The following is a 24,369-nucleotide window of genomic DNA, read 5'->3' as shown; positions in this document are numbered from 1 at the left end:
TCTTTTATTTCTTTTTTTAACAAAGTAAACATTCGTTCTGTTCCCAGAATCTATTCTGGGGGTACATAAATATAATACAGAGCAAAGCAGAGACTATATTATGGAGGTGTAAACACCACCCTGTGACTTGGAGGAAGAAGAGCCTTTGCGAATTGGACCAAACTTCATGGGAGGGCAAGATGGGAAGGAGCGTTTAGCCCTGGAGACGCGGTGTGGGAGGAGAGGATGTCTCACGTGGAAGTGGAGTGTGAGTGAAGGTGGCTGAATGAAGGATGTGTGGAAGGGGGGTTCATTCAGGTGTGGTTGAGCATAAAATGTCTGTGTTGCGTATCCAGAGGGACACATGGAACTGTCAATCACACGCCCGTTACCAGGGCACGCTTGATAGAGTTGACGTTCTACGTTGAATCAGCGGCTTTGTGATAAGAATTGTAGTGCATCACCAATCCTGGGGTAACAATTCTACCTTGATTTGTGTGAGTTACTAGGTAGATGCTTCACCTCTCTCTGTGTTCATATATTACTGCTTTGGGAACATGTGCCTCTTTCTGTTTTGTGATCTTTGATACGTATCTTTATCTTTACAAACATCGTTTATATGCTTAGTGTGTTCATAGCACAAGGCTCCTAGAAGGTGGGTACATTTCCCTGGTTACACCGTGTGACACTAAATGAACACGTATGTATCAAAGTTTGAAAACAAAGGTCACATTCGAAGATTTTCTTAGGAAAGGTGTCTTTTTACAAGACGAAGCTTTGTAGGTGAGGGCCAGCACAGCAATGTTCTTGTCCTGAGTTTTGAAATATTTTGTTTTTACAATCACATGTGTAATTTTGGAAACTTTGTTTTCCTGTTTTTTAGAATTTACATCCATAACTGATAGCAGCGTTTTCCTTTGTCCTCACAGTACGGCCAAGTACAGCGTGTTGACGTTTCTACCTCGATTCTTGTACGAGCAGATCAGGAGAGCTGCCAATGCCTTCTTCCTCTTCATTGCCTTATTACAGGTGACATTTTTTAAAAGTTACTTAAAATTCATAACCTTAATTGTATGCAAAATAAGATCTTGCTAAAAGGTCACTTAACCGAGAAAGGGTCATCAGACTTGAATGAAGTGTGCCCCCTTCATCCAATTACTGTTTGCTTGAACAAATGGGATCTTTGCATAAAGGGAGACTTTTTTAGGTGTATCCTTCTTTGCTTAAGGATAATTGCAGTTACGAAAAGAGGCACTGAAACAAGACTGTGGGATCCTACTTCTAACCCTTTTTTCTGATCCAAACACAAAACGACGTTGGGTAGAATTTTAAAAATATGTAACAGACTTAGCTAGTTCTTAAAATAAGGTAATCACTTTGTAACAGAAATGAATGCAACAGAACTGCAGAGGAGTGACGGGTGTGTGCCATATTTTCTTTTTCTTGGAGAGGGTTTTAATTTGCCAACTTCTCGCTTTTGGTCTCTTTATCTTACAGCAAATTCCAGATGTTTCTCCAACAGGAAGATATACCACCCTGGTGCCATTGATCATTATTTTAACAATCGCAGGCATCAAAGAGATTGTAGAAGATTTTGTAAGTTTTTGCTTTCAGATTAAAAAAAAACATTTATTGACTGTAACTTACAACTTATTTGCTGCTTTGGATTTTTTAAGACAGAAAAATTGGTCTATAGGCTAACTAGGCTCTCAGGTTTCATGATGGTATTTTTGGGGACAGAATGTGTACACACAGTGTCTGAACTCTACAGTGAAACGGAAGTAGTTCAATCTGTATTTCCTGATGTTAGGTTTATGGACCCGCTTTGATTTTTATTGCTGATGTTCCTTACATCCTTCTTGAGAGCGTGCTAGTCTGGGTAGCAAATGGAGGACTGAATTGCTGTCTAGTGTAGCAGTGTAGCAGCATTGAGGTTACTTTACAAGAATCTCCTCCCGCCTTATACTTGCTTCAGTGCATCTCCAAATTCATTGGCTACAGCCATATTCATGCTCTTTCCTGTTTTCTCTCTGTCCTCTTTTCAGGCTCTTGCTTCTCCCCTTCCTTTCTGTCTGTCTCCCTCTTTCATACATGCATGCACATTTTTCTGGGAATAGGTAAATGAATAAATGCAGTACAAATCAAAGCAAAGGTACTTTGCCCCCAAAGTTCTTTATCAATAAAATGAGTTCAGTTGTTTGTTGTTAGTTTATCTTACAGAATAATTCTTTTAGTTCCATCTAAAACAATCAAGGAGTAGAAAGTTTTATACTTCAAAGTGTTTTTTCCTTGCTGTAACCAAAATATAAGCATTTAAACTGCATCTACATTTACGGTGTTAGTCTCTGAATTTAGCGAGTGACGCTGGATCACGACAATTGAACTGAAGTTTAGGACATTAGTGTAGCTGCCAGTTGATTTCCTTGTCTTGTTTTTGCTGGATCTTATTGTTTGCTGTTTCAGTTATTCATCTGGAACTTTTGAAACTAACACCTTTTTTTCTTTCTGTAACAGAAGCGACATAAGGCAGACAATGCAGTTAACAAAAAGAAAACGATAGGTAAGACCCCAGGCTGACTCATTTTTTCCACTAGAAAACTTAAGAACAAGACTTGCAGTTAAGGAATTTTAAATAAGTATTTAATGGTATTGAGATAAATTGAGGGAAATCTGGGACTTTCCTGGTGGTGCAGTGCTTAAGAACCCGCCTGCCAATGCAGGGGACACAGGTTTGAGCCCTGGTCCGGGAAGATCCCACATGCCGCGAGCAACTAAGCCCATGCGCCACAACTACTGAGCCTGCGCTCTAGAGCCCGCGAGCCACAACTACTGAGCCCACGTGCCACAACTACTGAAGTCCGCGCACCTAGAGCCCATGCTCCGCAACAAGAGAAGCCACTGCAATGAGAAGCCCGCGCACCGCAACGAAGAGGAGCCCCCGCTCGCCGCAACTAGAGAAAGCCCGCGCGCAGCAACGAAGACCCAACGCAGCCAAAAATAAATAAATAAATAAATAATTGGGGGAGATCTATAAAATACTTTAAAAATAGCAAAATGACAAGTCCAACAAAAGGTGAGTCCTGGTAATGAAGATCTGAACAGGATTTGTGTATTTTAGAGTTTTAGAAAAGGTTTTAATTTTCAGGAGCTAGACATATTTTATGTCCATAAAAGTCAAAGCATTCATAGCCTTGGTTTATAATTGCCCCCTACCTCTATCTACTTATTGTTGCATTTCTAGAACGGTAGCTCTGTGTTAATGCAGGGGTGGGGGGCGGTGTGTTTATGTGAGAGTGTGTGTTTTGGTGAATCTTGTAAATGCAAGGTGATTATTTTCTTCATATGGGCTAAATATGAATAGATGTAACTTATTTGCAAACATGAATATTTATGTGCATGCATTCCTCTATATATGGTACATAAGTACATAGTTGGGGCTCCGTTTTGGGGAGTGATTATGTTACACGTTTATGTCTAAGGGTATGGTATGTTGGAATTAATCAGTGGAATTTTAAAAGGAGCCTTTTGGATTTTGGAAAGCTGCTTTTATGTTGATTATCATCAGTATTAACCGATACTTATTTTGTTTTTCTTTTTCAGTGTTAAGGAATGGTATGTGGCATACCATTATGTGGAAAGAGGTAATAACTAATTTTAAAGATATGCCAGGAAGTACTGGTTTGGAGACCTGTAATTCATTGCTAGTGTTGATTTTGGTATAAAGTTTGTGTTAGGACACAAGCCATGTCCATGTCATATAAGTGGTGCAGTGGGCTTTCCTAGAACGGGTGCATGTTTCCTCTGTTGCTGCATCTTCTAGAAGCCGTTCCCTGTGTCAGTTCAGAGCTGGGAAATTCATTGCCCCTGATGGATATTTCTGAAATTTCAAATCATTTTCTAGTTCCTGAATCCAAGTAAAGAAACATTTTCCCCTGGTCTTCTGTTGTTCTCTTTATCTCAATGCAATCTTTTAAAGATTTTTTTTTTTTTTTAACTTGAAATTCTCACTTCTGACATTTTTGGTGGAAAGCGTTTGGGTTTGTGATTAGCCCTAAATATAAGAAGTGGTAGCCTGGGGGCTGGGAACCATCCTGGGTGGGTTCTGAGGCTGAAAATTGCTGCTTTTAGCTTACCAAGAGCAAGGAGTGTTTGCCTCGCTGGAGTATGGGGTCGGTGGGGTTTGAGAACGGCGTGGTGATTTGATTGTTACTAGTGATAAATGGAAGATTGAGAAGAAATATCCTGTGCCATCTGGGTGTTTTCTAGCTACTAAAATTAGCCTTTTCAGTGAGTCTCTGTTGTGGCTGGAACTTAATGGTCACAAGATGTTTTTGGAGGGTGACTGTCATGACGCCAAGATTCAAAGCTGATTAACATGATTTCAGAAGAAAACTACATTTTAGAAGAGTAACATATAATAGTGTCTCTTGCTAAACATTTAATAAAATGTTGTAAAATGCCTCTATGTTTAAAATGCCTCTGTGACCTTGGGAGTCTGCAGGATGCCCGTGATGTGGTAGCTGCAGCCTTCATTCTGGCTGTCATTTTCTTTTTACTTTGTTACAGGAGATCCATTAAGCCCCTTGGTGTAGTGTTTTGTGATAACACCTTAACCTGGGTAGCCATCCAGAAGTCCTGTGTTGTAAATATTAATTGACCTCACTCTCATTGGGAAGTGTGGTGGTTCTTGGTCAAGTGGTTGGAGATTCTTGCCTTCACAGAGGGTAGCAATGCTCTTAGTGTGCTATGGGAATTTGAGAACTCCCACGGCACTTAGGAATGGCCTCTCTCCCTGATGTTCCTGTTGCCACTCTGCTCCCCAGAAAGTCACTCATGCTGGCAGGAGTGGAGAATAATTTGAATTTGAGCTGTTGACACTACTTGAAACAGCAGACAATGGAGTCATGATCTCAGAATTCTGGATCTAGGAGTGGATGGATTCAGATCCCTAAAGCTCATTACTGTTTCCTACACACATTTGGAGAGGAAAAAAACCAACCCACCGACCAAATACCTGTTATGTTTTGCCACATGCATTTTTATTTCAATTAAAAATGGATTTTGTTTATTTAAATGGAGCTCTTAGTATGTGCCAGAGGCAGTGTTAGGCGTTGGGGATGCAGATAAGAATTAAGCATGGCCCCTGCCTTTCTTTTGCCTTTAAGTTGGATACGAACTTCAAATGTACAGAGGCTCTGAAATTTAATTTTTACCACCCTTCCTGATGTTGAGCCGGATTCCTTAGACTTACCCACACACTTTGATAAGCAGATCAAAGCACTGATAGGATGACTTTTAGCAACATTCCTTTGTCCTGATAAAATATTAAACAGTCACCTGCCAGGCCGTTTTTCTGGATTGTAAGATGCAGATTTTTTTTGTTTTTGTTTGTTTGTTTGTTTGTTTTTTTTTTACAATTCTTGATTTCAAAGAGATGAGTAACGTGGGTTAGGATAGAAAACAGCAAGCATAGTGCCCTTTTGTTACTGAACCAAACTGAAGTCTGCTCGCCCGCCTGCAGTAAAGCCAATCTACTAACACGGGGTCGTGGTGAAGGGAAGTGCAGTCTTTTTTTAAAAAAATTTCTGAATAGGTATACACATGTGCTTTATTTTATTATTATTTTTTAATAGATCTTTATTGGAGTATAATTGCTTCACAATGGTGTGCTAGTTTCTGCTTTATAACAAAGTGAATCAGCTATACATATACATACATCCCCATATCCCCTCCCTCTTGCATCTCCCTCCCATCCTCCCTATCCCACCCCTCTAGGTCATTGCAAAGCACCGAGCTGATCTCCCTGTGCTATGCTGCTGCTTCCCACTAGCTATCTATTTTACATTCGGTAGTGTATATATATCGATGCTACTCTCACTTCGCCCCAGCTTCCTCCTCCCAACCCGTGTCCTCAAGTCCATTCTCTATGTCTACATCTTTATTCCTGCCCTGCCACGAGGTTTATCAGTACCTTTTTTTTTTTTTTTAGATTCCATATATGTGTGTAAGCATACGGTATTCGTTTTTCTCTTTCTGACTTACTTCACTCTGTATGACAGACTCTAGGTCCATCCACCTCACTACAAATAACTCATTTTCATTCCTTTTTATGGCTGAGTAATATTCCATTGGCATTCTTCACAGAATTAGAACAAAACATTTTACAATTCGTATAGAAACACAAAAGACCCTGAAGAGCCAAAGCAATCTTGAGAAAGAAAAATGGAGTTGGAGGAATCAGGCTCCCCAACTTCAAACTACACCACAAAGCTACAGTAATCAAGACAGTATGGTACTGGCACAAAAACAGAAATATAGATCAATGGTACAGGATAGAATGCCCAGAGATAAACCCACACACATATTTATGACATCTAATTTACGGCACCTTATTTACGACAAAGGAGGCAAGAACATACAATGGAGAAAAGACAGCCTCTTCAATAAGTGGTGCTGGGAAGTGCAGTCTTTATTGCGGGTGCCAAGCAAGGAGTCCAGGTGGCTAGTGCTCAAAACTCCCGAACTCCCCAAAGGGTTTCAGCAAAGCATCTTTAAAGGCCAGGTGAGGGAGGGGCATCCCAGGGTAGGTGATCAGCTTGTGCACAGTTCTGTGATTGGTTGATGGTAGTAACAGGGTGGTGTCACAGGTTTAACATTATCGTCCTTAGGCGCCAGCAGGTCTGGAAGCTATGTGCTCATGGTCATCAAGTAGTTAATTTCTTCCATTTGGTGGGGGTTTTAACATCTGTAAAATGACCCAGGAAGTGTGCATCACATGCTGTTATCCAGGTACTTCAGCCAGGAGCTAAAGCAGAGGATGGGGGGAGATGTTTGTCCTAGGAAGGCCCCATAGGGTCCTGCTCAGTTAGACTTTGAGTTTTGAAATTATGCACCAGGAACAGCCTTGCTTGTGCTGTCAGAGAACTCCACCATCCTCACTCTCACACTCATGGTGCCCATTCGGTTACACTCAAGGCTAACACTTAGCTGTGCCTGCTTCATGCCTGGTGCTGGCATATCCCTCCTTACTCATTGCATCAACGCTGCAAGGTCAGTGGAGGCATTTCCCATTTTATAAGTGAGGACACTGGAGTTCAAGGAGGTGGAGAGCCTGCCAGGCTCTGTGAGTTCATGTGTGTCTGTGAAGTTCGGATCTGAGCCTGGGCCTGCCTGGCTTGAAAGCACATGTTCTCTCCAGCCGGGTGTGTCTGTGAGGTTATTTAAAGGCCCTGTGGACCCTCGGCCGTGGGCTTGTGTCCTGCAGATAAGCACCTGTTTCCTTGGCTTGGGGTCTTCTGTGATTTTTTTCTGGCAATTTCTTGAGGCCACACGAATCTGTTTCATGTGGAGTATTTCCAGGGGAACTTTGAGATGCACTGTTTCTGCATGAATTTAGTATTACCTTTTAATCAGACCACTGGGCTTCCAGCCCGATGGCTTGGTTTTGAGTCCTGGTTCTAACACTCACTGGTTTTGTGACCATGACCCAGTATTTCACTTTGAATCTCAGTTTCCCCAGATGTAAAACAGAAGAAATTTGTGTTAACTCAGTTGATCCCCACAATAACCCCATAAAATATGTGCTGATGACCTCATTGGATAGATGGGAAAAGTGAGGCACCAGAGTTTGCATGAGTTGCTCAAGGTTTACGTGCACTAGGAAGGGGTCCCACGGGAGATTTGACCCAGGCGTCCAGGCAGGCTCTCGAGCTGTGCACTTAACCGCTTACCCTGCTGCCCACAGCTGTGGGGATAGATATGCATGTGTCTGTAAGCCAGTGAATAACTGTGAGAAAGTGAAACCTGATGGTTGTTTTGACTCATCTTTTTTCTCCTGCTCCTTTTTTTTCTTCTTCGTTCAACATCATTGCAAAAAGGCAGTATTACCATTTGTCTGTATTGAAATGTTCCTTTTATTCTTGTCGAGGAAAAGAATTTGAGCTTCTCTGCCTTAAACTTCACGGCACACTTATACAGTAATTTTTTTCTCCCGATGTTTAACCACTTTTATCACCACTTGCGCTTTCCTGTCTCTCATGTTTCTGGGTCCTTGTTCCTGTGTTCTAGGTAGCCGTGGGAGACATCGTGAAGGTCGTCAACGGGCAGTGTCTTCCCGCAGATGTGGTCCTGCTGTCCTCCAGGTCAGGTGGCTCGTGGCATGGTTTTGAAATCGGTGTTGAGAACAATGGAGTGTTACCTGGTGCCTGCGGAAGCCTCCAGCTACCTTCCCTGCACCCTCTGGGTCACCACCCTCTCCTCCGCCTTTTCTTCCTTTACTCCTTTGCATTTTTTTGCCTTAACCCTGAGTTTTCTTTCTCCCATTCATTTCTTTGTACTTTTTTTCTGAAGTCTTTTTATATTTATCGATTCACTTTCATCTCATGGCTGTTCTGGGCTATTCCTCGTTTGTAGGGATACATTCCAGAGCAGTGGAGTGATTTGTTTGGTAGCATCGAGGTCACAGCGTGTCTGAAACTTCAGGAGCGGCTCTGATGGGTCCCGCCAGCAGCCTTCTCCGCAGAATCCAGTGCCTCCCCTTATAGTGGTTCAGAGACCCACAGGCATTTCTCAGTGTGCACGTGACTTGTAGATGGCCCATATTTTGCCCCCTTTCTGTCTAAGCACCATTGCCATGTTTTTTAGGTAATTTTGTGCTACGGAGGTTTCATCACCAAGTGGTGTAAACGATAGACAACACAGCCCTTGACTTTTCCTTGGATGATACGTAAAAGTATATATCAAAGAAGGAAAGCCAAAATCAGGATAAGAATAAACTTCTGTTTGAGCGCAAGATTAAATTAGATGATGTCAAGACTAAACCTCCCTGTGCTGACGTGCTGCTGGGCGTCAGATCTCACACCACATGTGTTTGATTTGAGTGCAGACAGACTCTCTTTTATGGGATTGAATCACTTATTTTGTCAGATTTTAAGGCTTAGCGCAAATTTTCTGCTTGAGATAAAAGGTTTAATAAAAGGACCCCAGGCCTGCAGAGGGGGAAGGGCCCCATATACATGGGGCAGGATTCATGTTTGTCCCTATTGATTAGTAACAGAGAAACTCTCCGAAACAGTAAAACGTTGATCACTTGAGATAGTTTGGGTTATGAGTTTTGGGTGTGACGCTCAGAAAGCCAGCTTTTGAATAAGGATTGCCTGAGCTGACATCACATTTTCCAGGTTCCTTGGTGTTTGTCCCAACTGGCCCGTTGAGCACATTACCCCATTTAATCTTCCCAACAGCCCTTGACAGCCTTACTTGGTACATGAAGAAACAAAGGCTACAGAGAGATCGTTCAACTCGTTGAGGCCACACGGCCAGGAAGGGTAGTGCCAGGAGATTGTAAGTGGCTGGTGGTCATAGAATCTGTTAAACCCTAACTATGCTCCTTGGACCTGAACATCCAAAGCAGGAGTATAGTATCTGCCATTCTTATGTTTAAGCATAGCAGATGCTATACTCTATCTATTCTTTGAGTTTTATGTCCTTAAAATCAGGTGTTTTGATTAAAAAGTTGCCTGTTGACATAGTAAAAACTGCAAGGAAGAAAAACCCTGCCAAGCCTATGCCTTGATTTCTCAGTTCCTCTGGCCGTAATCTCCTTCAGAAGGTGTGTGTGCTGGCCTGGCCTGGCCTGGGCGGCTGTTTTGGTCAAGGGCAGGCCAGCCTCTGACTTTCAGGGTCACCTGAGCCCACTGGGCGGTCTTAGCTGGGACCTCTTGTTTCCCATCACAGGCCTGTCCCCTTCCCATTCATCCTCTGTTATTTCTGTCCACTTGGAGTCGGGCGGCCGTTTTGTGGGGCTTGTACGGGTAGATCATTGGAGAGACAGCTTTGTCTTGGCGCTGTGCCCTCCACACACCTGTCTGTCTGTCCTGTCTGTCTCATCAGTCACTATTCCCGTGGCGGTCAGTTATGACACCACTTTGAAGGGCCGGTCAGCAGAGTTTCCATGGTTGAGGCTTTCTGAGCTGTGAATTGGTGGAAGGGGACCTTACTAGACTTTTTTTTTCTCTCCTTAGTGAACCTCAGGCAATGTGTTATGTTGAAACAGCCAATCTCGATGGGGAGACGAACCTTAAAATACGTCAGGTAAAAAGTCACCTTTTATGACTTGCATTGTTATGGGGCCCAGATGGCAACGGTGCCTCCCTCACGTACCAGTCGGTGCTTTTCCTGGAGGAAAGAATTCAATGAAGCACGAAGTCAGGACTCTACCACTGTGCTGACACGTCCATGCTAAAGTCGTAATCAACATACGCAAACCCTTTACAGAAAGCACATTCCATTAGCTGTACCCTAACGTGGCCATAAACACAGAATAAAGTACCCCTTTAACAGAGTGTGATATCTAGCACCCTGTAACTCTTCTTTAAAGAGAAAAAAATGTCTAAGTCAAATACCTAAGAAAAGAAAGACATGTGGACAGAATCATCAAATGCAACTTGGTGCAGCAGAAAATTTGTGTCAAAATGAGTTATTAATTTAAACTTAAAATTGTTATTGTATATTGAATTCTTCCAAACCTTTTGTATTAGGTTGCTGTGGCCGAAGCTGCCTGTGAAGTCCATCCTGAAGGGCTGGTAGCTTGAGGACCCCACCCAACTATTCCGTTTTAGTTGATTCATTATTTCCTTTTGATTAACAGTAGAGATGCCGAGTGTCATTCGTAAACCTGGAAGATTGTGTTCAGTTTCCTCTTTGGGTTGCACGTTTCAGGGTGTGAGTCACACGGCTGACATGCAGGTGAGGGAGGTGCTGATGAAGTTGTCTGGGAGCATAGAGTGTGAAGGGCCCAATCGCCACCTCTACGATTTCACCGGAAACTTGAACTTGGATGGGAAAAGGTATCGCTTCCTCTTGTCTTAGTGGATTTTATTTTAATTTATTTTTAATGTGGCTAAGAATTACAGGAGCTTTGGCAAATATCAGTTTGTTTTCTGGTTTCATAATATTTTAAAACAGATTTCTTCATGTTTAGCTTAGATATGGGAGACTGAGCTTTTCTTGAAACACCATGTTAATCCATTTAAACCTTCCCTTAAATTTAAGGAAAGACCTGATTTTTGGCAAGAAAATATCCCGAGGGTCTGAAATGAGGTTCACAGAACTGGCCTGGTCTTACTGTGTGTACTACTCGCCAGGGAGGAGAGTAGTTGGTTTTGGCTGCGTAAAATTGTCCAGAAAAGCAGAAGAGAGCTGTCTGAAGTGTATAAGAGCTGACAGTTATTAGAGAAACATCTTTTTTCCCTTTGCTTTCTTCTAAGTAGTCTGTGTTTTTAGCAAGTTGAATGAAAGGACCAGTTACCCTTCCTTCAGAACGTTCACTGCCCTGTTGTCTCTCTTCTGTCGTCTCTGTCCTCCTGGCATTTATCATTTGAGTCATTTTTTGTCGTTACACTGGGGCGCAGTTTCTCTCTTCTGCTCGTCTTTAATCTGCAGGCTTCTTCCCACTGCTCCCCACCTTTATATTTTGAACAGACCCAAAGGGAAGGACCCGATCACGGGAATCAACCCACGATAACTCTGATAAGTCTAAGTGTGGCACCCTTCTTGGTTTCATGTAGCATACAGGGCTGTTTCGTAGCCTTCCATTTTAAACTTCTAAATTATCACTCAGACTTTTATTTAATCATTAAGTTAGCTTTGACAAATTTGATATTGTAGCTTTGTGTTTTTTTTTTCTTAGAGTCTATAAACTGGCTTTCCCGAATGAATAAACTTATGGTTATCTTAGTTTCCTTTTTGGATATTGAGTTTCATAAGAGAGTTATAAGAGATACAATTTCCTTTTAACGTTTTATAGGAGAAAAAAAAACACCTTTTTCTGTGTTGATGGATGGATGAGATAAACTTTGGGTAGATTAAGCCAGGGGTAACCTTTATGGCCCCTGTGTCCCCGTGAAATAGTCCAAATTTGACTAAAGGAAACATTTGATTTATTGTGGGTTTATGTTTAAGGGGAAAATTCATGCTCATTTTTTCAAAGTATCATTAAATATAAATGTTGTTTCTTATTTTTAGCCCTGTTGCCCTTGGGCCTGACCAGATCTTATTAAGAGGTACACAGCTTAGAAATACTCAGTGGGTCTTTGGCATAGTTGTTTATACTGGACACGACACCAAACTCATGCAGGTAAAACATTTCTATGCTGAAAAACAATGCTGATTTTAGTCGTTTTTTCTGTTTTTTATGGAGTAGCGGGTAGAAAATGCAGATGTTGCATTTAGGAAGCTTAAGCTTTGTCTGTGAACCTAAATTTGGAACGGAGGTTCTTTTATTTTGGTTCCTAGGTAGTTTCTCCTGAATTTCTGTTACTGTATCAAGTATTTGTTACCCCTTGCCTGAAATATCAACAGTCTTTGTTTACTGGATTTAATGGGACAGTCGGTCCTCACCTATTTTATCTTCCAGTGCAAGGGGGGATTTGTTCTAACCTCTTTATTTCTCTCTTTACTTCTCCTCCTCACCCCATTAATTAAGATTTTATAGGAAACTGTCTTCTTTAACTGAATTCTAGGCAATTGAAAATCAGTTATCTTTGAATTCATGTTTATTCTTCATGTCATTTACCAAAGAGAAAAAAATACTAAAATGATTTTGTTCTTTCTCCCTGTTAATTTTTAAAAATTATTATCTGTGACTTCATAGCCCACGTTTCTTTTATGACATATTTTGCCAGACAGCTTTGAAATTCTGTATAAACCAGTGTCCCTACATGTCACTTCTTACATTTCTTCGGTATCACTCGGCATCTTATCTTGCTAATGGTTGCTGTTAACGAGGATTGGTTTTTCAGCTTGTCTGCCCTTTGGTGTAACTTCTGAAGCACAGATTTGGCAATATTTCTTGATTTAAAAGTGTTTCGTGGCCACCGTGCACCATATCTTGTGCCAGGCTGTGTGGGTACAGTAGTGAACGGCACAGTCTCGCCCCTGGGAGCCAGGCAGACTTGGGAGTGGTGGGGATTACAGAGTGGAGAGATGATTGTGTGATGCGTGTCATTACCGAGCGCTGGGGGTCCACAGGGAAGGTCGTCCAGCCCCGGTTTGGAGGTGTCAGTTGACCAGATACTAAGAAGCCCATTTCAGATGTCACGTTGAAGAAGGAAGGCTGTTGTGTTGGTTCACTCCTCAAGTGGTGTAGGAGGAGAGCGTTAACCATTGATTAGAACCGATGGAGTGACAGAGCCCAGTGTCCACACCAGCTGGGTAACGCAGTGCAGACGGGGCGGCCGGGGGGCTGGATGAGAAGGGCTGAGAGACTCACTGGAGTTGAAGAAGATAGTTGGCGTTGCTGCATGACAGGCCTCGGTGTGCAGGGGGCTTGGCTTTGATCTTCTGGGGCGGAGGGTTTGTGGAGCGGAGAGACCCAGCGGCAGGAAGCTGAAGCGGAGCTGTCGGAGGCGTGCGATGTTGAGGAGTGAGGGATGGAGGGACCACGGCATTTGATGACGATGGGACGCGGCCGGGCCGGGGATGCTGTAATCGGTGGCTCAAGTCTTTAGGGAGTGGGGGGGAGGGGACAGCCGGTGGACTCGCTGAGGGAAGAGGCAGAAGGTCGTGTAGCCAGACGGCAGGAATGTTACAGGGGGGTTTTTTAACCCGGCGTTAGAGGCGGGAAGTGTCGGAAGTATGACCGGCTCCCGAGCAGCCGTTCAGCAGTGCTGTCTTCTGAAGCACGTGCGTCTGCGCGGAGCAGCCCCGGCTGGGGGACCTCAGGGGACGGGTGTCCTGGGGGGGAGGGGTGTCCTGGGGGGGTGAGGCAGGAGCAGGAAGGAGGGGAGGGCCCAGGGCACGCCTGGTCCTGGAGTGCGAGGCCCCACGTGCGGTGGGATGGTTACAGAGGACGGGGTGTGTGTGTGTCTGTGTGTGTGTGTGTGCGTGCTGATTAGGGTGTGTGTGTGTCTGTGTGTGCGTGTGCACGTGCGCGCGCTGATTAGGGGGTGTGTGTGTCTGTGTGTGCGTGTGCACGTGCGCGCGCTGATTAGGGTGTGCAAAGTGTCTTGGTTCTGAGCAGCTGTGTGCGAAGACTTTGTCTGGCTGAAGAGCTGAGCGCCCTGCCGCCTAGCGAGTGACCTCAGACTCCCCCGGGCCAGCGCCCGCCGCTACCGCCTGACACTGGGAGCCCCGCTGGCCACAGATCACTTCTGTTTTTACAACGAAGTGACAGATCCCGAGGCGCTCGCTCAGATGCGGGCAGGGCCCCAAGACTAGTTTTCAGAGTGTGCCTTTTACAAATGTAACCACTGCCCAAGATTCCTTGTACCCTGGAGGTTTTTTTTTTCTTTCAGGGTACGACGCTGTTTCCCTAGATCATACGCTGGTAATACAGCTAAGGTGTAAGAGATAACGAAGTGACGCTTAACAATAATTCCATCCTCCCTTCAGTGAGCAAGGTGTCCACTAAGTTACCTCGTGACGTTTGCATCCCGTGAGTGTGCTGGGTGCCTTCCTTGCACCTACACGTGAGAAACCTCTTTGAATGGCTTCTTACAAGTTGACTGCTCAAGTACAGAGTAATCCAAAGCCCCAGAAACACCCGTGCTAGACTCGCTGTGCCTTTAGGGCTAAAACAACAAGTAACAATAACAAGCTTTTGAAAGGAATATAATATAACGCACATAGCTGGAAGCCATCCTGTTGGTGAAATAACATACATTGTCTCTACTTGTGCTACTTGACCACAGAGAGGAAACACGGTTGCTTTAGGGTTCTTCTACCTTTTTGTTTTTTAAACTCTCACCTCAATGCCTTCTACTCTTCTACTTCAAAGTTCCCTCGTTTCATGTCAAGTGTAGTTACGTGCAGAAATATTTCAATGTCTGATGTTTCTGTTGGTTGATTTAATGGGAAAGAGAGATTATCACAGTAATTCCAGCAAACAGTGCCCCATGCATTGCTCCAAGAAATTCTCATGTATTAACTCGTGGATTCCTCACAAGGGCCCTATGAGGAAGATACTATTTTTGTTTTCGTTTTCTAGATGAGTGCACTGAGGCGCATCTCTCAGTAAGTTAGCAAAGTTACATACCCAGTAAGAGAGAGAGCTGGGATTCCAATCCGGGCAGTCTGGCTCCCGAGTCCTTGTCTTAACTAGTACTCTGCTGACTGCTTTCTTAGAAGGGAATCAAATGTGTAAATTCAGGCCAGATTTAAGCTTTTTCAAAATCTGACATTTTGGTCTATTTCTATTTCGAGCTCCATTACTCAAAAGTAGTATTTTCGAAGGATTTTGGAGAAGAACTTATAATGCTAGTAGGAATTTGCCATTATAAGCTCATCACTGCAAGGTGGAATGCTCAGCGGCTGGGAGTGAGTAGCTAGAGCTTGGCTTTCCTAAGTGCATGGGCTGAAGCCTGAAGCGTTGCGTGGTTGCTCTTGTATTGGACGAAACATAACTTTTCTTAATCCTATTAACTGGCCAGGATTCAACCCCGGGGAAAGGTCAAAAGTCAATAAACTCATGGAGTCATAGAAATAACGTTCACTGCAAATTTTTTTCTGCTTGTGCCTACAACGAATGTTTATTAAAAATAAGATTAGCTTTTAAAAGATTGGGGTAGGCAGTCTTGAAACTGGTCTTCTGGCTCTTGCCGTGAGGCCAAAGGTGATGTGTGTCGACCCCATCGACCTTGAGATGATATTTGATTGATAAGTTGTCCTTTACTGATGGATTTCTATTTAGATTCTAGAGGAATATTTTTAAAAGTCTTTAAAGGACAGATAATTCAGCGACTTAAAGTGAAGTGGGAAAAAGAGTATATGCAAAGGAAATGCTGCCGTGCTGTTGAGATACTTACAGGGCTGCAAAATCGCCCCCATTGCAAGTCCCCGACTCCCCACCCCCGCAGAAAGCCATGGTCATGGTCGCAGCAATCCTGGGTTTGGGGATAGAATTCAGATAAGTTTCAGCCGCCTTGTGGTAGGAGCTTCTCGACGGAATGTAGGAAAGAATTGCCGCTCATTTTCTTTCTTTTTTTTTTTTTTTAAATAATTTATTTTTAAATTTATTTTTGGCTGTGTTGGGTCTTCGTCTCTGTGCTAGGGCTTTCTCCAGCTGCGGCGAACGGGGGCCACTCCTCATCATGGTGCGCAGGCCTCTCACCGTCACGGCCTCTCTTGTTGCGGAGCACAGGCTCCAGACGCGCAGGCTCAGTAATTGTGGCTCACGGGCCTAGTCGCTCCGCGGCATGTGGGATCTTCCCAGACCAGGGCTCGAACCCGTGTCCCCTGCACCGGCAGGCGGACTCCCAACCACTGCGCCACCAGGGAAGCCCCCACGCTCATTTTCATCTTGATTTTGTTTTCATGTTGTGACTTTATTTGTATCCTTATATTCAGAGACATTTTCATCCTAGCTCTGTTAGGGACCAGATGGGTTGGGAAGAGTAAGGGAGAGTGCTAACTCAGGTCTGGCCCAAGGCACCATTTTTCACGGCCAGTCAGCGCCCTGCAAGTATTCAGATCGCCTGATGTTGCGTATCAGTATTGCCTGTAAAGGGACAAGGCTCGTGACTTGTGGACGGAGACTGTGGCCTGAAGCTCCCGCCATCTCCCCCGTCCACTCCTGGCTTCTGATCTAGTCCAGGGTCTGTCCTCCTCCAGGAAGGGGTTGTTACCATCTGCCGTGTTATGTGTTAGTTTCCTGTCGCTGCCACAACAAATCACACAAACGTAGTGGCTTAAGGCAACACGAAGCTCTTAGGTTACAGTTCTGTAGGTCGGAAGTCTGCTCTGGGTCTCACCCACATCATGATGTCAGCCAGGCAGCCTTCCTTTTTAGAACATTCTAGGAGGTTCTAGAGGAGACTCCATTCCTTGCCTTTTCCAGCCTTCTAGAGGCTGCCCGAGTTCCTTGGTTTATGACCACCCCTCCTCTGTCTTCAGTGCCTCAGTGCTGGATCTCTTTGGCCCTTTGTCTGTACTCATGTCTCCCTCTGACCGTAACTGGGAAAGGATCTCTTCTTTTTCTGCTTTTAAAGACCTATGTGATTAAATCGGGCCCATTTGGATAATTCAAGTTAATCTCCCCAAGTCAAGGACATTAATTTAATCACACCAGAAAAGCCCCTTTGCCGTATATTCATTGGTCCAGGTATTAGCACCTAGATGTCATCGAGGAGGGGAGTTATTCTGCCCACCACCACTGCCTTCAGAAATTTTTTTAATAAAATGACTTCAAGTGAATAACTGTCCAGGGAAAACGGTTCTATTGACTTTTCCACTGCTGAGGGGATGTAGTTCCAAACCTGATGTGCAGCGGTCCTTGAATCTGGTTTTAATGAATCTTTCTGGACTCACTCCCAACACTGGCTTATTCTCTAGCTGGGCTGGTTTCCCCACCGGCAGTGAGAAAGCAGGCCATGAGCGTTTACAGATGGCTGGGCTGTCTTTCCACTTTTGTTGTAGCTTCCTGCCCACATTCTGTTTGTGGTTTAGGACCCCGTTCAGATTTCTACTGGCCACCAGAGCTTTCCCGGCTCTTCTTGCTTGTTTCTTGTTCACAGTTTTCCAAATGAACTCTTTGTCCATCCGTTTATTTTGACACCTATTGTTCTATTTTGCATTATTGATGTGTGTGTGTTTGTGTACGTCTTTTCTCAAATTTTGACCTACTGGGCTTAAAATAGCTCTTTGTTAATTATAGAGCTACGTTATTACTTTGAAGATTGTAGATTTTTGTGATGTAGAATCTTTGTTTCTCTTGAATTAGCAGCAGCCTGATTTCTTTTAAACTGGGCTTAAATGATTTGGAACCTGTATTCTAAGATCGTGAAAGTAGCTAATTTTATGCTAACATGTAATTGTAAGAAGTACAGACTGAATCATGCAGAGTTGAAATGTGCCCTTTTAAAATGATAGAGTGTGTCTTCTGTGTTCTTCTTTATTTAAAACTAGCTGTTGATTCAGGAGCATAGTACACTTTTAAATCTCATTGGTTATTTGACAAAAAAATAGTCTTACTTTTTATTTGTTGAATTTGGTTAACTTACCTCCTTTTCTCCCTACTCTTTGCCCCCAAGTTTGTTCTGTGACGCTTACTGGCTTTAAATGCTCTCGTGCAGAATTCCACCAAAGCACCTCTCAAGAGGTCGAATGTTGAGAAAGTAACTAATGTGCAGATCCTGGTGCTCTTTGGCATACTTCTGGTCATGGCCTTGGTGAGCTCGGTGGGAGCCCTGTACTGGAATGGATCTCAAGGAGGAAAGAACTGGTACATCAAGAAGATGGGTAAGTGGCGGACGGCCTCCTTGTTGAAGCTGACCATCCTTCCAAGTGTGATGTACGTGTGCGGGCCGTGCCCTCCTTCTCTGCCCTTTGGCTGTTGTAGACAATGCCCGCCCTTCAAGAACTGAAAGATGAGTCACGTGATGCAGTGAAGGTGGACACATTTGGGGATCATTTTATATTCAGATGATTTTTTAAAAATTTTATTTATTTTATTTTTGGCTGCATTGGGTCTTCATTGCTGAGTGCGGGCTTTCTCTAGTTACGGCGAGCGGGGGCTACTCTTCGTTGCGGTGCGCGGGCTTCTCGTTGCGGTGGCTTCTCTTGTTGCGGAGCACGGGCTCTGAGTGCGCGGGCTTCAGTAGTTGTGGCTCGCGGGCTGTAGAGCGCAGGCTCAGTAGTTGTGGCTCACGGGCTTAGTTGCTCCACGGCATGTGGGATCTTCCCAGACCAGGGCTCGAACCCACGTCCCCTGCATTGGCAGGTGGATTCTTAACCCCTGCGCCACCAGGGAAGTCCCCAGTCCTTTTTTCTGCATCCTTTTTAGTTAGCTGCCCTCTCTCTATCCTCCAGGACTTGGCTGACGCCTCTGTTCTTCTGGGTGGCCTTCAGTGACTGGGCCTCCGCATCAGAACCCTCGTGCCTTGGTTTCCTCAGTGCCCTGTGAAGGCCTTGTTAGTCCGTGTACCCTGCTGCACGGTCACATTGCGGGGATGCTTGTTTCTGCTCACTCCCCTACCCCGCAGCCTCCTCTTGGAAGCCAGCTCTCTGTTGGAAGGAATTGTGGCATCACAGTCTCTGTATCCACAGTTCATGCCACAGAGTAGGTGCTCAGTGACTATTTTAACTTGAATCTCTAAATGTATACTTAAGCCAGTAAACTTTTTTGGGAACATCTTTCAGAAAAATTCAAACATCATAAAGTACAAGGAAACTGAACAGAGACTCAGCTATGCAGATATTCTGGTTTTCTTCCACAGACACGAGCTCAGACAATTTTGGATATAACTTGTTGACGTTCATCATCTTGTACAACAATCTGATTCCCATCAGTCTGCTGGTGACCCTCGAGGTTGTGAAGTACACACAAGCCCTCTTCATAAACTGGGTGAGTATCACACCTGGCTGGAAGCTGAGGTGCTGGGGACGTGTCAGCTGCCGTTTCCTAATACCCTCTTGGAGCCTCAGTGATGGAATTGAGCTCCCGGAAAAGGAAGAACGTCGTTGATTTACGATTCAGTCTGGGAGTTCAACTGCCTAGAGAATGGGCAAGGCTGTCCCTGAGCCAGTGGTATCTGTGACTAGTCACCTAACGTCTTATCTTCTCGGGCTGTGAAATGGGCAGGGCAGGGGCTCTCACGAGCATCAATGGAAAAACGGAGCAGAATGTGTAGCAGGTGCCTGTCTTCTGGTGAGGGGGGATGAAGCGGCTGCAGCCCTTCATGCTTTAAAGTCTCCTTAGTGCTGAAGTAACGTTCTCTTAGGTGTGTCTACTTAAGTGTCCCCTACCTGTCAAAATTCATGGTGACAGTAAATTTGGATTCTATTGCAAGAGTCGAGGTGGAATTTTCAAGGAACTGCCGTGGCCATTAAGCACCAGACCTCAGCAGCCAGTATTTGGAGACCAGACACTTTGATGTGCATTTTTTATTTGAGCTTCACAACAATCCTGTGAATGAGGTATTAGCTAAACTCAGGAGTATGAGTTAGTCTAGGTCAGGAGATGATCATCTTGAAGCCAAATCCTCTAGATATAAATAAATACCATGTTTTCCTCTGTATCTCAGTGTTTCTCTACACTAATAGACACTGTATTTTCACCCCCAGGTTAAAAATTAACATTTATGTTGTGTTATATGTTTTTAGTTTCTTCTTAATCTAAATGAGGAATCGATGGTAGATAATTTCTGAAGTGGCCCCCCTTCTCTCTCTCAGGACACAGATATGTATTATCTAGGAAATGACACTCCTGCCATGGCCAGGACATCAAACCTTAATGAAGAGCTTGGGCAGGTGAGCGCCTCTTTGGGGACTTTGGGAACCGTGTATGAATACGGTGGCAGACAAATGTTGGAAGAACCATAGAGAGATTTTGCAAAAATAATTCTCCATGAAGGTGGTTTTGATGTCTAAAAGAGCTCTGTAGTACTTGGAGGTATTATTAAATACAAATGTTAATTGATCTTGACTTACTTTTTGAGGCATGGGTATATCTTATCACCTGGAAGGTACCTGCGACAAATTTAGTGCAAAAAATACAGTACAACCTTACTTTGGAATCTTAAAATTGTTAATCAGGGGCAAGTAAAGGGAAAATAATGGTTAAGGTCCTTGGATATTGGGTAACCTTACAAAATATGTGAGGGCTGATTTGAAGGGCATAAATCCATACAGTCTCTCACGTGTTCCAGGTTTTATCTCTGGAATATTTCAGGGAACCGGTTTCTTTCCCACCATCACCCTTAAACCCCTACTGCCTTTACTGATGCATTATGTCTTCATCTTCTGTTGAAATCACTGCAAGGAATACCTCTTTTGAATGCATTGCAATTACAGATTATAATTTCACCTTATAAATCTTATAGGCACCTCCCAACAACCCCATGAGGTGAGTGAGGTTATGTATCAGATGAAATTTACCTCCTATTTGAAGCCTTCTCCAGACTTCCAGGAAAGTTAACTTCTCTCTCTTCAGTGTTTCCATAACAATTTTTCCAAACATAAATACAGTAAAGTAAGAGGTGTGGTAGTAATACATGTCCATTTCCATCCTGGGACTTTTTTTTTTTTTTTTTTTTTTTTTAAATTTATTTATTTATTTATATTTTTTATTTTTGGCTATGTTCGGTCCTCGTTTCTGTGCGAGGGCTTTCTCCAGTTGCAGCGAGCGGGGGCTACTTTTCATCGCGGTGCGCGGGCCTCTCCCGTTGAGGAGCACAGACTCCAGACGCGCAGGCTCTGTAGTTGCGGCTCACGGGCTTAGTCGCTCCGCGGCATGTGGGATCTTCCCAGACCAGGGCTCGAACCCGTGTCCCCTGCATTGGCAGGCGGATTCTTAACCGCTGCGCCACCAGGGAAGTCCCCATCCTGGGACTTTTGAGCCCATTCGAGGGTGTGGATGTGCCTGAGACACAGTCTTTGGTCGCCTCTGTCATTTTAGCACAATGCTTAGTATAACTGTGTTCTCAGATGCTGTTGAACTGGACCTGGATGATTGAAGGATTCAACGTACTCAAGCACGGATGAAATAGTTCATCCTAATTGGGAATAGGGAAAGTTTGCATGGGAGAGTTAGTTTTGAGTTGCAACTTAAAGGCTAACTTAATGTTCAATAGACACAAGGATAAAAAATGCTAATAATTCCTTATTATAAAATTGTCATTTTAAAATATTTTGATATAATCTTTAAATTTTTTAAGAAAGAGGCAGAAAGAAATACTGCTTATTGAAAGGCTGATCCTACTGAACTTTTTGTACCCCTAGACTTACTGCATATAAAACTTATATAAAAACTTATTATTTATAGTTAAAGCGTTCATTACCCATAGCATACTGATTTCATATTTCTAGGTACGATTTGACTTCTTTAGGATCATTAATAATCTTTCTTTACTTAAAGGGCCTTGAATTGCTTTAAAAATAATTCTCAGTATATTTGCTTATATTGTATCAGTAAGAAAAAGTACAGTACACAATTCATGTTATTAATCCCTCTTCTACAAAACAGTGCAATGTGGCTTCCCTAGAACAGTTCTTGGGGGTCACTGGAGTCTATCTCACATCCTGCCGCGATCATGACCCCTCTTTAGAAAATCCCTGGGAAACTGGAATCTTTCCTGGAGACAATTCTGTTGATTACTCCCTCTCACCAATCCATGGTGTAATTTCCCAGAAAGTTACACATAGAATGATGTTACTTATCTTCTGGCCAAACCTTTTATTTCATAGACATGGAAATTGAGTCCAAGTAAGGTGAGGTGACTTTTCCTGAGCCCACATGGCTGGTTAGTATCCAGAGCCTGACCTGGACTCTCTTCCTTTGTGGTCCTGAGTCCCTTCTCCCCCTCCCCTTCACAGCATCCACCCGGGAGGACAGAACTCACACGGCACACGTGCATTTGGGTTCATCTCTTTTGCAGTCAGTTAATCATGTCAAAATGGTTTGCTTATTAACCTCCACAGGAATTTCTCTTTTCACCTTTGTATATTGAGAGCTTAGTGTGTTAAATGTGTAAAACTTCGTGCCTTGGAAAGTTAAATAATCTGCAGCAGTTCCAAGCTGCCTTCATGTAACCTCACTGTGATCATGATGGAGAGGCTTTGTGTTTGTTCCGTGCTGTTTCAGGATATGCCTTCTTAGTCCAACTAGGGGATGGAGTCTGAGAAAGAAATATATTGTGGTTGCCAAAGTCTGAGCTTGTTGTCTTGACACTTTGGACACAAGAACGAATTCTGTATAAGTGTCATTGAGATGCCTAGTGACGGGACTTGGTGCTTACAGATCTGAAATGGATCCAGAGCTGTTACTGAAGCCTCCTTTGTACATTTCCACACAAGTGGACTCTAGAATTGGTTATTGAAATGCTTTTTAAGTGGCCTAAGCATTAAAATATATTAATTTTATAATAATACATAGGGAATTTACCTTTGAAAACTAATACAGATTTTGAAAAACACAGAAGAAAAGACTTCATTTGTTGGTCTCTTACATTCTTGCTGTATGTTTTTTCCTTTTCTCTGATTTAGGTAAAATACCTGTTTTCTGACAAAACTGGAACTCTTACATGCAATATCATGAACTTCAAGAAGTGTAGCATTGCTGGGGTAACCTATGGGTGAGTGTCTTGATCACTTTCTGAAAATTTTATTTGTGTTCTTCCAACAAAATAAGTTTATTTTTAGCTGCTTAGTCAAATACCTTGACTTTCTGATACTTTTGAAAGGACATTTATAAGGGATTTAGATGTGTAATTACTGCTGACGGTGTTTAAAACTGAATGGGTCCCAATTTAGACCAGTTAAAACATGGTTTATTTCTGCAAATACTAACCTAGTGAGAAATCTCAAGGAATCTATAAATTTATATTTCTAATCTAATAATTATACATTTCTTACTCATGTTTTGATCTGAATGCCTTTTTTTTAAAATTGAGGTATAATAGACATGTAAAGTTATATTAGTTTTAGGTGTACAACATAATGATTTGATATTTGTATATATTGCAAAACAATCACCACAGTAAATCTGGTTAACTTGTCAGCATACATAATTAGAAATTCTTTTTTTCTTGTGATGGAATTTTTAAGATTTACCCTCCTGGCAATTTTCAAGTTTGCAATAGAGCATTTTTAAAAAAAATTTTAACAGGTTTTTAAAAAATTATAAATGTATTTATTTATTTATTTTTGGCTGTGTTGGGTCTTTGTTGCTGTGCGCGGGCTTTCTCTAGTTGCGGCGAGTGGGGGCAACTCTTCGTTGCAGTGCACGGGCTTCTCATTGCGGTGGCGTCTCTTGTTGCAGAGCACAGGCTGTAGGCAATGGGCTTCAATAGTGGTGGCACGCGGGCTCAGTAGTTGTAGCTTGTGGGCTCTAGAGCACAGGCTCAATAGTTGTGGGGCATGGGCTTAGTTACTCTACAGCATGTGGGATCTTCTCGGACCAGGGCTCGAACCCGTGTCCCCTGCGTTGGCAGGTGGATCCTTAACCACTGTGCCACCAGGGAAGTCCCTGTAATAGACCATTATTAACTATAGTCACCATGCTGTATGTTACATCTCCGTGCCTTATTTATTTTATACCTGGAAGTTTGTACCTTTTGACCCCCTTTGCCCATTTCACCCACCCCCCCCATCCCTGCATCTGGCAATTACCAATCTGTTTTCTTTAATCTTTGAGCTTGTTTTTTTTTTTTTTTTTTTTTTTTTAGATTCTACATATAAGTGAAATCATACAGTATTTGTCTTTCTCTGTCTGACTTATTTCCTTAGCATAATGCCCTCAAGGTCCATCCATGTTGTTGAAAATGGCAAGGTTTCATTCTTTTTTTATGGCTGAATAGTATTCCATTGCATATATGCCGTTTTCTTCATTCATTCACTCATCGATGGACACTCAGGTTGTTTCCATGTCTTGGCTGTTGTAAATAATGCTGCAATGGA

At 43.2% G+C, this 24,369-nt stretch overlaps 1 protein-coding gene and 1 long non-coding RNA gene across 4 annotated transcripts in view; one reads left to right on the top strand and one right to left on the bottom strand.

Annotated features, from left to right (window-relative positions):
- LOC309647806 (phospholipid-transporting ATPase IB) overlaps window positions 1-24,369 on the top strand; it is a 546,353-nt gene that overhangs the window by 126,057 nt on the left and 395,927 nt on the right. For all 3 annotated transcript variants that reach the window (XM_082435527.1, XM_082435526.1, XM_082435525.1), the window contains exons 3-14: window positions 909-1,008; window positions 1,477-1,575; window positions 2,494-2,539; window positions 3,580-3,620; window positions 8,047-8,120; window positions 10,002-10,071; window positions 10,699-10,826; window positions 12,004-12,115; window positions 18,048-18,213; window positions 19,191-19,318; window positions 20,146-20,223; window positions 22,957-23,045. In XM_082435527.1, coding sequence (XP_082291653.1) covers window positions 909-1,008; window positions 1,477-1,575; window positions 2,494-2,539; window positions 3,580-3,620; window positions 8,047-8,120; window positions 10,002-10,071; window positions 10,699-10,826; window positions 12,004-12,115; window positions 18,048-18,213; window positions 19,191-19,318; window positions 20,146-20,223; window positions 22,957-23,045 — 1,131 coding nt within the window. The remainder of the gene's footprint in view (window positions 1-908; window positions 1,009-1,476; window positions 1,576-2,493; window positions 2,540-3,579; window positions 3,621-8,046; window positions 8,121-10,001; window positions 10,072-10,698; window positions 10,827-12,003; window positions 12,116-18,047; window positions 18,214-19,190; window positions 19,319-20,145; window positions 20,224-22,956; window positions 23,046-24,369) is intronic.
- The window catches only part of LOC309647915, a 256,908-nt gene continuing 248,521 nt past the window's right edge, over window positions 15,983-24,369 (bottom strand). Inside the window, exon 2 of the long non-coding RNA XR_014256394.1 lies at window positions 15,983-16,955. This is a non-coding gene — a long non-coding RNA (uncharacterized lncRNA). The remainder of the gene's footprint in view (window positions 16,956-24,369) is intronic.

This window comes from Balaenoptera physalus, assembly GCF_965194825.1.
Source record: "Balaenoptera physalus genome assembly, chromosome: 18".
Classification (NCBI taxonomy): Eukaryota; Metazoa; Chordata; class Mammalia; order Artiodactyla; family Balaenopteridae; genus Balaenoptera; species Balaenoptera physalus.
Note: the sequence above shows the minus strand (reverse complement) of the source record. Positions and strands in the feature narration are given on the sequence as shown.